Source organism: Cibotium barometz, chromosome 58 (genome assembly GCF_041138505.1).
Source record: "Cibotium barometz isolate CiBa-2024 chromosome 58, ASM4113850v1, whole genome shotgun sequence".
Lineage (NCBI taxonomy): Eukaryota > Viridiplantae > Streptophyta > Polypodiopsida > Cyatheales > Cibotiaceae > Cibotium > Cibotium barometz.
In genome coordinates this window covers 28,599,874-28,613,374 of record NC_141103.1, presented here as the reverse complement: position 1 = coordinate 28,613,374, position 13,501 = coordinate 28,599,874, and the positions used below count along the sequence as shown (strand labels likewise).

The window sequence follows — 13,501 nt, the reverse complement described above, 5'->3', positions numbered from 1 at the left end:
AAGCGCTAGGTCACCTGCGAAGGATCCTAGAGGGTGCTGACCATACGGTGCTCAGGCTCTGGGTCGCCAAAGATACCCACACGTGCGTCGTGGAAGATATTGGAATAAGGAGTAAGAGTTGTTTTCTGAAACCGGGCATGGATCTGGTTGATTGACCTTGTTGGTCCTCAACAACAGATGAGTCCATCGCTCTCTTATATGGATCTGTTGATTGATTTTGCTGATCTTCGACGAGGATTCCATCTTGATTTTTATATTTTAAAATATTGACGGGTACTATGAGCTAGGAACTATTGAAAAGGCCCCTGAGTGAACAGGTGGTGAGCGTTCTGGTTGCCAATGATGCCATAAGTGCACCGATGAATGTATGATTGGAAATTTTGAGGTTTGTCATCAGCTGACATAATGGTTTCATTAAAGGATTGTTTTAAAGTTAGCTGATACTGAGAAAAAGGCAATTTCATAATGGGTGTGTAAGTGGTGTGACTAGTTTTATGTTTGCATGAATTTCCGGCTAGGGGGCCTAGGAACTCTTTTCCCTGGTACCCGGGACAAAACCTAACCAAATTCCTAATTGGATCCCATCACTACAGTGGTTGGGTTGTTGGCTAACCCATGGGACTGGATGGGGTTAGGTTGGACTGATGGATCCATAAATCGAGACGTAATTTCGATAGATGAAGTAAATCCCGGACAAAAATTGTTCTATGGAAAAAGGATCAACGGCTGTGCCTCTCGATGAGGAAAAAAGCATTGGTCTCTATGATCCAAGTGCAATCTATCCCTTGAATCTGACTATGGAACTTACGAGTTTGGTTGGATCAGTTCAGTTAAGTAAGGCTTTTGACTACGTTAGGGAAAAGCTATCCTGGTGGAATCGCCCGTGCTTTCCGGGCAAGAGAAGTTCTTCCAAGTTCGGTTTGGAAGAATCAAGGAATTAGTTACCTGTCCGGATATCCGTGGGCGAGGCCCCGAGTGTGAGACCCTGCCCCACGCAAGATGTGCTACTTCCGCTACTAGCACCTCGAATCCGTTGCGCGGTGGGGATAGGGATCTTACATAATTAGGTCAATAGGCATAAAAACAACTGATCCAATGTCATATTAAGCTCATGTCTTTAAGATCTTCCCACCATAGACCATACTTAGCATTGGTCTTATTATCACCCTAATTTACAAGTTGACACCTCAATGAAGCTAAGATTAATTATACCACAGCTAAGCGAGACGAACTAGCCATGGTTTATGCTATGAAAAAATACAGACACTAATAAGTTCATCTTCTTTGTGTATCATCAAGATTTGTTGTATCTATGCTAAACACACCCATTTGCGAAGTTTGATGCATATCATGATATGCACATGGAACACAAGGTCCCAATTTGGTGATGGAACACAAGGTCCCAATTTGGTGGTCTCAAGATGGGCACACTAGCAAATGCGCTCTTTAATTCATCACACGCCTATTGACACTCTTCGATTCAAATGAAATCTCAAAAGCTTATACAATGGCATGGTTATTTCAACATAGAACACGATAAACCTCTGATAATATCGGAGACATGTCCCATAAAGTGTTATACTCCCTTATAGTTGGTGGCAACTCTAGGATGATTTTTACTTTACTATCATTTGTGGAGGTCTAATTTTTGGCATTTCAAAGGGTTTAAGGGATACACGATACAATCGGCATTTCAAAGGGTTTAAGGATACATGATACAATTGAGCCCTCTCAAACACCTTATATGCAAAGGTTCCCCAAGTGGTGGTGTAAAATTTTTTATGTTGGTCCTCTAGTGCAATGGATACTTGATTGTATCGTAAGAATCTATTCAGAAAATTGCAAGCTTCTCCACCTCTACCACCCTTTCCAAAATGTGCTCTATGTATGGCAATGGGTAATGGTCTTTGTGGGTTGTCACATTCACCTTCTTTAAATTGACACAAGCACAAAGCTTTCTATTTTTCTTGGGTATAATCACAATTGGTAAATTTCATAAATAAAATCTGCAACAATGAGTTTATCAATTTCCTCCTTTACAATTGTTGAGTATTTCGGATTCATTTATTAGGGACACTGCTTAACTGTCCTAGAACTGTCTATAATAGGGATTAGGTGATGTATCACTTTTGGTAGCACTCCGTTCATATCTTTATAGCTCCAAGCAAGGCAGTCCTTGAATTCTTCATGGATATTTATTTTGTATGCAAGCGAGACTGATCACCTCTAACTTGTCACATATTTTGAGTTTAAATTGTGAATGTCAGTGCAAATTAGTGGCAGGGTTCATGTGCATCCCGTGTATGGATCCACTAGGCTTACATCGACGAAAATTTATTGACGCATGGCACATGGCGATTATTTATGACCGGCAATGACAGTGATATTTTATGTGCACATTAGTGTGTAACATTTTGATATACATTAGTTCTATTTCATGAGTGAGCCTTAGAGTGTTCACGCTTTTGTATTTAGGCTTATGCAAGCCCAAAGTGGAGATCCATATTTTTGGCTACATGTATTTTTGGCTCTTGCTTTTTGTACAAGGAAATATATTTAAATACACCATGAAGAGGACGTGAGCCACTCTCATGGTGGGGGAGATTTAGCCCATTCTTGTGTCGTGTGCATAAGACTTCATCTATTTTGAGCTTTGAGTATTCCTTTTGAGTTTATTCTTATAGAGGGCCAACCGTGAGCTTCTAGTATATAAAATGATGAAATTAAAAATAATCATTTAAAAAATGAAACTTTGTGAGCTTCCAAGCATACAACATGATGAAATTAAGAAGGCAAAGTATAAAAGCTAATAGATTTTCTTGGAAGCTTGCAAAAAAGTATCCCCCTATTGGATGCAAAAATGTAAATCTCCCAATATATTACATCAAAGATCAAAGTTCGCCGACCATAGATAACTTTATAATTTGTGCCAAAAAATGTTATGGAGAGAGAGTAGAGAGAGGGATCCCACCAACCAATCATGAGATCACTATACAATTGTTTTCTTTCTTAAGATTTAGCACTAATTTAAAAGCATAGCATATGGTAGGGTTACTGAGGCGTTTCTAGCTTCACACAAATAGAATTCTTAACAAGAAGTAAAACATAAACCCATGCAAAAGAGACCATGGGCAGAAAGGCCCAAGCTCACAAGACAAAGTTAATTTGAGAGATGAATTTGTATGAAAATGAGAGAGGGAGAGATAGAGATGAATCTGTATGAAAATGAGGAGAGAGAGAAAGGGGATGTAAATGCGATGGTTGAGCTTTTTAAGGGTTGACAAGGTCAAAAACCTTAGAAAAGAACCTTTAAAAACAAGAGTTTTGTAAGACTCTATTCAACTAAAATTAATTGAATTTTCATTAATAACAAACGTGAGGCCCCTATTCTTTTTGGTGTGCATATTCACACTTTTGGGGTGCGCATATTAATTAATGCCACTATAACCATACATTAAAAGGAGAAAAACTTCATGCAAATCCTTGACATGGTATAATGTTTACAAAAATCCAACTCTTTTGAGGTGTGCAGGTGTAAGAACCTCCCCTTCTGATCTTATAATTATTCTCCTCTTTGAAATAAAAGAAAGATCCTGTTTTACCCTGTTTTGGCCTGGAGAGAGAAAATGTCTAGAGGGAGGTAATTCAAAATTGAGATATTTTGTTGGAATTAGGGTTGCAGGAAAGCACACAAAGCTTGGAGAAGAAGAAGCAAGAATGCACACAACACAAAGTGCATTAGATTGTGTCAATGTACAAAAGATAAGTTAGCCGCGTATATACAAGCCAGGGGAAAAAACCTCCTAGAGAGGGAAAAAGTGTCCCGGCGGTCCTAAGTGTGTTCACACACATCACTGCCTATGTATATGGCAACAAATCCCCCCTGGGAGTGATGGTGTGAACGAGAGCTGGCACTCATGTATAGGAGAGTGCCATGCCCGAAGTAGATCAATCCACAAAGGGGAGCAAGCCCAAAGCTTTGCGGAAAGCTTCGAACTTCTCACGAGGAAGCGTCTTTGTGAAAAGATCGACGAGGTTGTCCTGTGTTGGCACATAGGCCAAGCTGATCTCTCTTGCTAAGAGTCTCTCCCTGACATAGTGATAATGCACCTCAATGTGCTTTGTGCGAGCATGAAAAACTGGGTTTCTCGCAACTGCCAATGCGCTCTGATTGTCAGTGTAGATAGAGGTGGCAGACTCTTGTCCAACATCCAAATTAGCCAAGCCATCTGAGCCACACACACTCAACCGTAGCTGTGAAAGCTGCCCTGTACTCAGCTTCACAACTAGAAGTGGCCACAGTAGGTTGCTTCTTGCTCAACCAAGATATGCATGAGCTACCGAGCATGAAACAAAAACCACTTGTGGACACTCTTGTGTCATAGCAACCAGCCCAATCTGAGTCCGAAAAGGCATGTAAATCTGGCGGTAGCGATCCCCCCTTAGGATAAAACAACCCAAGATGTATGGTGCCACTCAAGTAGCGAAAGATGCGTTTAACTGCCTTCCAATGCTGAGACCCTGGGCTATGCATAAACCTGCTCACCTGTGAGACTGCAAACTGAATGTCCGGCCTCGTAATGCATACATATATGAGGCAACCAACAGCTGTCTGATAGAGTGTGACATCAAAGTGATCTCCAGCATCATGAAGACTCAACTTCAAACCTGTCTCCATTGGAGTAGCAATAGGCTTGTAGTCTTCAAGGCCAAATCTCCGCAACAATGTCTCAATATACTTTGTCTGACACAAAGCAATACCTCCATCACACTGCTTCAATTGTATTCCCAAATAATGATGCAAATGCCCCAAATCTGACATCTCAAAAGAGGCATTCAAATCAGCCTTAAAATCAGTAATATGACTCTCATTTGGTCCTGTGAGCAGCATGTCATCGACATAGAGAGCAATGATTAGATGTACATCATCCACACGTTTAACATACAAAGTGCTTTCTGTTGGACTATTCTGAAAACCATGTGCATTCAAATATGCATGTATCTTTTCATACCAAGCTCGTGGAGCTTGCTTTAAACCATATAAAGCCTTTTTCAACCTGCACACTTTGTTTTCCTGCCCTCTTTGAACAAAACCATGAGGCTGCGATACATACACCTCCTCATGCAAATCTCCATTCAAGAACGCGGTCTTTATATCCAACTAATGTACATTCCAACCATTATGAGCTGCCAATGCACAAATGCTACGAATGGTAGTCATACGACAAGTGGGAGCAAAGGTCTCATCAAAATCAATGCCCTTTTCTTGAGTAAATAAAGAATGATAAAAATGAGAAATGGTCAGTCATACAAAGGAGGTTATGGCAAAATTTTCTAGAATTTTGTGGAAAAGAAAGTTTGTTTTTATGTTATTCCAAAAGAATAATTCCCACCATTTTTGCATCCAAAAGAAATATTCTAATTACTCCATGTACATATTCACCTATGAATATGCATGGATATCACTGATATTAATTAAATTTGATTTTTGTGCATAGAAAGATGCATAAAGGAATTTTTTTTATTACAAAAGTGTTATTCTCATTAAAATTGATTTTTATGCATAAAGGATTTCTTTTAATTACAAAAGTGTTACTCTCATTAAATTTGATTTTTATGCATAGAAAGATGCAAAAAGGAAATTTTTTTATTACAAAAGTGTTATTCTCATTAAGTTTGATTTTTATACATAGAAAGATGCATAAAGGAATTTTTCGTATTACAAAAGTGTTATTCTCATTAAATTTGATTTTATGCATAAAAGGATTTAAAAAAAAGAGTTATTTCCACTGAAGTTGATTTTTATGCATATATAGGTGCATAAAGAAAAATTAGAATTCTCTTAAATTCTATGTTTAAATTCTATGAGTATTTGATAAATGAATAATTAAATACTCTAAGAGAGAAATTTCTACCGTTTTATATTCACACGGATTGTAAAAAGAGAATTCAAGAAATCTATCGAGATCGAAATATTCAGATAAATGATTAATCTATTTTCTCATTGGAATTCGTAGCTAATTTAGAAATCAGTTAAGTGAACATTCAAAGAAAGAAATTCAGTAAAATAGTAGCTGAATTATCAAAACTTTTCGAGAAAGATAGATTAGGAAAAATCTTATCTGACTCGAACCTTGAATCAGAATATGACCAAGACCAAACTCTTTCGTCAGTTTTGAGGAAAGAAGGTGTGACCAGTTTAGAAAAATAGAAGGTGATAGACGATGCACCCACGAATCGAACCAGCACCATGCCATCGGCTAGCTTCGCATGGCGATCGCACAAAAAGCCACGACATGCAAAACAACAGATGATGTCGTAGTGCACGCTCTCTCGCATTTCCAACTACATGCAAACAACTTGAAGACACGTATGCATTTAACAAAAAAGAGCGTCCATATCCACCTTCACTTAATCAAAATAATTATCCGCATATACCTTCTTAATCAAAGTCCTCTCCACGCCTATTTATTTCTTCTAGCTTCCTTCCTCATCGTTATCAGTATCTCTGCGCTATTACATCATGTCCGGGCGACACTCCGACGGTGGCTTCCCATCGGGCGTTCGCGAATCCCTACGATTCGGTTATCCTTCCTGGGCCGCTTCTTCTGCAGTAGATGGCGATGGCGATGGCGGGAGCAGCAGCGGGCTGCAGCGCCCTGACGATGGTTGCTCCTACACTAAATCGGTCAGGTCCAGGTGCTTCATCGACCACAGCAGCAATGGCAAGCTCGTCAAGAAGTGCGAGAAGACAGAACAACTCCTGAGAAATTGCGTCGGAAGGTTAGCGTCCATTTTAGGGTTTGATGTCTCTATGTTAAATCTTGTCTGTAATATTCGGCTTTGATCCATCTTTTGATCCTGCCTGTGTTTTTTAATGTTTGATCCTGTCTTTATTTTTAGGGTTTGATCCCATCTTTTGCTTCTAGTATCTCATTTGTAGGGTTTGAATCTGCCTGTTTTAAGCAATTTTGAATGCCTTGTCTCTAGGGCTTCATCACGCCTTTGCCCTTATCAAAATTTTTATGCTTTTTAAATGCCTTTGCTTTTAGGGATTGATTCCTTAGGATTCGATCACGTCTTGTCCTTTAGGGTTTGATTAAGCATTTGTATTTAGGGCTTCGTCGTGCCTTTTGTGGAATGAGAGTCAGTCTGTAGAATTTGATGTTATGGAATGAGAGTCTGTTTTAGGGTTTGCTGCATGTTGAGAAGAGATTCTACATTGGTTGGATGAGGATATGCTTGTAGTGAGAGAGGGGCTGGGATTCTCTATTTTTGTATGCAATCAACCACAACCTTGAAAACTTTGTGTGTTCTTGCTGGCTTTTCGAGCAGGCCTCAAGAGATCGTTGAATCAAAATCCGAGTATACAGAAGAAGATGTACCAAGTGGTTGGACCTTGGAGTCCTCACCTGCGGAACAAAATGGAATGATACCATTTCCATTTGAAGGTTTTCCAGGTGCACCTTCAACTCCATGGAGGCCAGCCCAAGGCATGGACCCTTTCACAAAAGGATTGTCAGATGGGATTGAAAGCTTCATGCAGACTGCTGAAGAAATGATGAACGACGTTTTTAATCAGCTCGGTTTCTACAGGCGGGATGAGGGAAGTGATCGTCATGATTCTGGAGGAATGCAGAAAAAGGTTCCTGGCGGGAGGCATGGTAGATATCTTGGGGAAGAAGGTCCATCACCTCCAGAGAACAGTACACCTGCTACTAGAAAGGTGGATTTTACAGATTCAAGGAGTTTTGATGAGGTTTAGGGGCAGGTTTTTCTGCAGAATTGTGCAAAATAAGACATGCCAAATTATGTACTTGTAACCATGTACAGAACTTACTAGAGGCATGTGATACTTGCAATGTTTCTATCTAGCTTAGAACTTCCAAGATGGCTTTTGTCTTAAATCAAGAAATTTTTATTGTACATGAGCTTCCTTCATTTTCTCCTCTTCGTTTTTACTCATGTAAGATTCAGTGTGCAAATTGAACTCTGTTCTGTGAACTACTTTTAGGATTTCCAAATGCTGTGTTCGTGAAGTTTCAGTGACAGTCTCCTTCAGTGACAAGCACATCAAATACATGAGAGGTGCTTTCTTCATAGTGACAACGTTTCCTATCCAAAATTGTAGAAGCTCTGTTTTTTTTTGTTGGTGCCGTTTCTGTTTCCATTTCCCATTTCCTAATCTTACCTAAAGATTCCCCCCATACTTTTCCCCTGCAGAGTTTTGATTTTTTCGCAATTCTCCTTGTTATTATGATCTATCACTACTACTCTCAATGTTTTTTTCATTCCTATTTAATACATCATCGGTTTCTATTGAATTATGGTTGCTTCCTAGATGACAGGAAGTTTGCTGCTCCAGATATCTTGCTGGGAAGATTTTGAAATACCTTAACCCTAAACCTAGCTTTGAGTGTAAAGTGGCTGTTTGTACTGCATATACTCCACAGTCTCCACTTATAATATTTGCATATATTCTCATGTATGTTCTCAATGTATTCACACTTTCAAACCAAGAAGTATACCATCAAGTTAGAAGGCTCGTTTTCTGCACCTGTGAGTCTTATCTAAAATGTAGCACTTTGGTTTGGTCAGCTTTGGACTGTTTTTAAAAAAAAAAACTACAAAAGATGTATATATGTTGATAGGACCTTCACAAGCAAACGCCAGGGGGCTGCTATTGCATTCAATGCCATTGCGATGATCCAAGAGGTTAGGATGCTGATTGAACCCACTTGCCAACTCTCAACTGTTGAGAATCACCTAAGACAGCTTTGGTGAGCTTCTGCAAAAGCCAAGATGCCACATTGTGGTTGTCAACAAGACAGACAAGCTAGGAGGACCATGACAATGGTGTCTAATGAGTATATAGTTGATTTTTACATGAGGGCTTTAGTGAGGTGAAGATTGTGCTCATATGTCTACGCCTAGGTGAAATTTACGTGTTGAATTGCTTTTCTGCTGGAGCTGGTTCAGTTTTTGACAGCCTTACTGGGTGGAATTGGCAGGTTGGACAAAAGAAAGGCTAAAAGCTGTCCATGAGCTAGAAATTTGGAGTGACAAGAAATCTCTACTTCTTCAAGGAGGAAGCACGACGACGTTTGGGAAATGTAGTTTCAGTGGGAAGCATATACTTTCAAGGATAAGGTGAGGCTACTCTTGAACATTGGAGCACAAGCTCCACAAGTTCTTAAGGCCAGTTTGTGGAGCTAGAAATTCCATGTCACAGCTCATGGATGGGCACGTTGCTTATGATGTGAACACCTAGGTAAATTCCATGTCACAGCTCATGGATGGGCACCTTGCTCATGATGTGAACACCTAGGTGAACATGTTTGTCTAAATTAAGCATAGTTGCATGGATTATCTACATGATGGACTAGCAGCAAGGCTATGAATATTTGACATGCTTTTGCTCCAGCTACTTGGCATAGTTGAACCTTTGTCAAACACTTGTTATTTGATGGTACTACCTGATTCTTTGATTTCCTGTGGGTAGGTCATAGTGTAGATTATATTTGATAAATACTTTCTTAATTTAATAATCTCCTAATTTCAATGAAGTCCTCCAAACAGGCATAGTATTGTGAATCTTTCACTGACAGAGTATAAGATGGCATAACGAAGGAGTGCATTACTCTGCCTTGCTTGCATCAGATTGTGGTGTTTTCCATTCCAATTTCGGCCATTTTGGACAATGCTATTCCCAGAGTAGCACCTTCATTAGATGCTAATGGTTATTTCAACCAAGCGTTATTAATATATCTAAGGATAGTTCCAAGACAATATTGAAGTATCAATTGTGCAATATGGGACTATGAATATTAAAGTATCTACGAGTAGTGGTAAGATTTGACCATTATATGGCTCAATTTTAACAATTTTATCAAAGTGGAGTATTTGATGGGATCCTTGGCTGTGGCTATTCACATGATAGGGATTATTTGATGGGAGATTCACGGCTTTGGCTACTCACGTGCATAGGGACTAAGAAGATCTTCCTCATCATGTGAATTGATTGTGCATCCGTCACTAACATGCGTACTGTGGTACAAAGTGTTATGCTCCTATTGGTTTACCATGGCAACATCTCATTGGCCCAATGCCTATTCATTCAGCCATATCCACGCTTGATACAATGACATGGGTGACAACACAATTCACATGCTTCCATCAAGCAACTAAAGCATACACATTTCCTCTTCATTTTTCATGCAGCAGGATAGCAGTATTTTTTGAAAAGTGTACATTATTGTTGACATTTTTGTCACCTATCTGAATTGATGAAAATAGCAGTATTTTTTGAAAAGTGTTCATTATTGTCTACATTTTTGTCACCTATCTGAATTCCTTTTAGAGCCCCTCCCCTCCCCTCCCCCCCAAACACACACACACACCCCTTTTTTACTGGAGTACATCCTCGAGTGCCCTCCTGCTTGGTCTCCTGTTTGAAGGCAATACAATTATGGCTGCAAACGTCCCAGATGCCACTGGAAAGCTTGTGGGGATTCGAACTCGTGACCTCCCCTTCCCAATCACAAACCCACAACCTTTGAGAGAGTCTCTAAACTGTTTTTAACGAGCTGACAAATAAGCTGAGGCCACCCTTTCCTTTTGCCGAACACTGCTCGCATGCATGATGCACCCAATCACAAGCAAATGGTTATGTGAAACATTACCATTGGAATTGTCTCCATCTTGAACTAACACCTCAGAATTTATGCATCGAAGCAATTGACTTAAGGCCAAAGGCCATTTGAGTATAGTCACAGAAGATCCTAAGTAGTATTACTCAAATTGAGCCCAGAAAAAGGGTCTACAATGATAGGTATGATATGATTATTATGTCCTCCTAGAAGGTCAAGGACAGTAATTAAAACAATAGAAATGGAGATGCCGAAGATAATCAAACTTATCAAGCATGCTTAGGTACCATCATTGAATTCATGTTGCAAATTTTAATTCAATAAAAAGGATAACTAAAAACAATGTTTTCATTATTTCAATCCAGAACTAATTGAATACATATTGTTTTATTTGTTTGGAATTACAACTGGAGTAAGGGTTTCTTTAGACGTCAAACTTTCACACGTGTATACCGATGGAGCTATAAAAGTGCTTAAGCCATTGGTCTCTTTGGATGTCAAGTTTCCACACGTGTACAATCATTGAGCTAGCAATGCTTGTGCCTCTTGCTCGAATTGGAACTTAGCATCAGAGGCATATGAATCATCTGCACTAAAAATGTAAATGCCAGGCAGTTTCCCACCTGATTTCAGCTTCTTGCAAGCTGACAGAGCTGTCTCTGGCTTCACACCAACACGTCTCTCTGTGCAAAAACTGGCCAAAACAGTGCCCCCATCATACAGAGACAACACCTGGTTGTAGTTTTTCACATACTCACTAGAGCTGGTGCCAGGATCATCTGTGAAAAATTGATAATTAACATAATCTATCACATTGCTGTATTGGCCCCATAATGCAGTATAATAATCATCCACCTCATCAAATGGGGCGATGGAAGCAACTGAGATCACTTGGTTTTGCTTAAGCTTGGAAATCAACTGCCCAATGCAAGACACAAAGTCATCCTGGTTTGAGTAATCAAAATGCTCATAATCTATGTCAACCCCATCCAAATTGTATGTCTCAATGAGGTTTGTAAGAGAAGAGACAGCATTGGAGACCCAAGATGAGACAGAAGTAGGATTGAATTGGGCATAATTACTATAAGCTGTATCACCACCAAGGCTTACCATAACTTTGACATTGCTATGCTTGGCTTTGATTGCTTCCACACTCTCGGGGGTCAGATTGGTGTCCCAAAACACATTGAACTTGCCATTAGTTGGATTTGAGCCATCACTAGTGTAGTCTATTGCAAAGGACAGTATGAAATGGAACTCTACATTTGGATTGATTGGAACATCAGTGAAAGACACTCCATTGAAGATGGCTCCTATGTATTCTCTAAAGATTCTACCGTTTTGGATCTTTGTGTGGCTTAAGCACGATTCATGGCCTGGCTTGGTGGTGTTTACATTGCAAGGGTTTTCATTAAGCATCCTAGTGTCCACACCTGCAATAAGGGTTGCCAGTTACCTCATCTTTGCTTAGAAGCAAAATCCTTATGTTTTAACTTTAATTAGCATTTACAATCACATCTTTGTTTAGAAGAAAAATCCTAATGTTTTAACTTTATTTAGCATTTACAATCATCAAATCATTGCTAATGGGTTTCATTAGCCTAGCTTACAAACCAATATCATCATAGCATTGCTAATGGGTTTCATTAGCCTAGGTTACAAACCAATATCATCATATCATTGCTAATGGGTTTCATTAGCCTAGCTTACAAAGCAATATCCCATCAGTTATAACCTCTATACACCATTTGCGATCATCACAATTATCTCATCTTTGTTTAGAAGCAAAATCCTAATATTTTAACCTTATTTAGTATTTACAATCATCATATCGTTGCTAATGGGTTTCATTAGCCTACCTTACAAAGCAATATCCCATTAGTTAGAACCTCTGTATACCATTTACAATCATCATACTATTGTTAATTAATTTCATTAGCAAAGCAAAATCCTATTTAATAACCTATGTTTAAAATTCATGATCATCATCATATTATTGTTGGTTGGTTTCCTTAGCCTAGCTTATTTATGATTAATAACCTAGGTTGCCATCATTTTCATGGCATTCTTTCCTTAGTATAATCAAAAACATAGCTTACCATCATTTTCAGGGCTTTCATTTCTACCATGTTAAATGATGAACAGGGATTGAAATCAAAACAATATAAGGTTGGAGAAGACTAGCATGATGTGTGATTATCCATAAGTGTAGCTAATTACAAAACGATAACATAAATCGATTAATCTACCAGAGTTGCCAATACTGAGGCAGAGGAAGACCAGCAAATGAAGCCAAAACACAGGAGGAGGCTGCATGGCAATGATGGAAAGAACACACAACAGAATTCAAGGGGCAAGGAGCTGCAGTGCTTCTATAGGAAAACGTAGGTGGTCCACATGACAGCCATGCCTCATAGTTGGCGATGATTTCTATTATTCTCCAAGGAGGAGAACATTGTTTTTACCAATAGATGCAAGACACATGGGCCATACCACATATCAACTCATACCCAAATAGTCCATATGCAAGGAAAAAATGAGCTCATACCCAAGCTGCCGAACGCATCGTAGTAGCCGAGATCGCACATGTTGCCTTTGGCAACAGAGATGCGGGTGGTGGTGGTGCCAACATCGTCGCACACGAGGAGGTCGAGGGCGTTCCAGACTGCAAGCCCCCTACAAGGAGAATATATATTGTCTTTACTATATGCATACAACATTGCCTTTACTATACATGCAAGTCAAATGGCCATACACCTAATAGATTTCAGTGGGACGCATATACTTTCAAGGATAAGGTGAGGCTACTCTTCCCAATGAAGTCCTCCAAACAGGCATAGTATTGTGAATCT

The 13,501-nt window shown here is 39.3% G+C and overlaps 2 protein-coding genes across 2 annotated transcripts; one reads left to right on the top strand and one right to left on the bottom strand.

Annotated features, from left to right (window-relative positions):
* Nucleotides 1-6,458: 6,458 nt before the first annotated feature.
* LOC147606112 (uncharacterized) lies at nt 6,459-7,928 on the top strand. The gene is made up of 2 exons (XM_086792683.1): nt 6,459-6,783; nt 7,336-7,928. Exons 1-2 carry the CDS (start codon nt 6,524-6,526, stop codon nt 7,763-7,765), a joined length of 690 nt encoding a protein of 229 aa, XP_086648809.1. The 5' UTR covers nt 6,459-6,523; the 3' UTR covers nt 7,766-7,928.
* Nucleotides 7,929-11,020: 3,092 nt separating this feature from the next.
* Nucleotides 11,021-12,994, bottom strand: LOC147606111 (chitinase 2-like). Its single transcript, XM_086792663.1, has 2 exons — nt 12,899-12,994; nt 11,021-12,082 (listed from the first exon to the last, which is right to left on the bottom strand). The coding sequence occupies exons 1-2, from the start codon at nt 12,963-12,965 to the stop codon at nt 11,169-11,171; spliced, it is 981 nt and encodes a 326-aa protein (XP_086648789.1). The 5' UTR covers nt 12,966-12,994; the 3' UTR covers nt 11,021-11,168.
* Between the last annotated feature and the right edge of the window lie 507 nt (nt 12,995-13,501).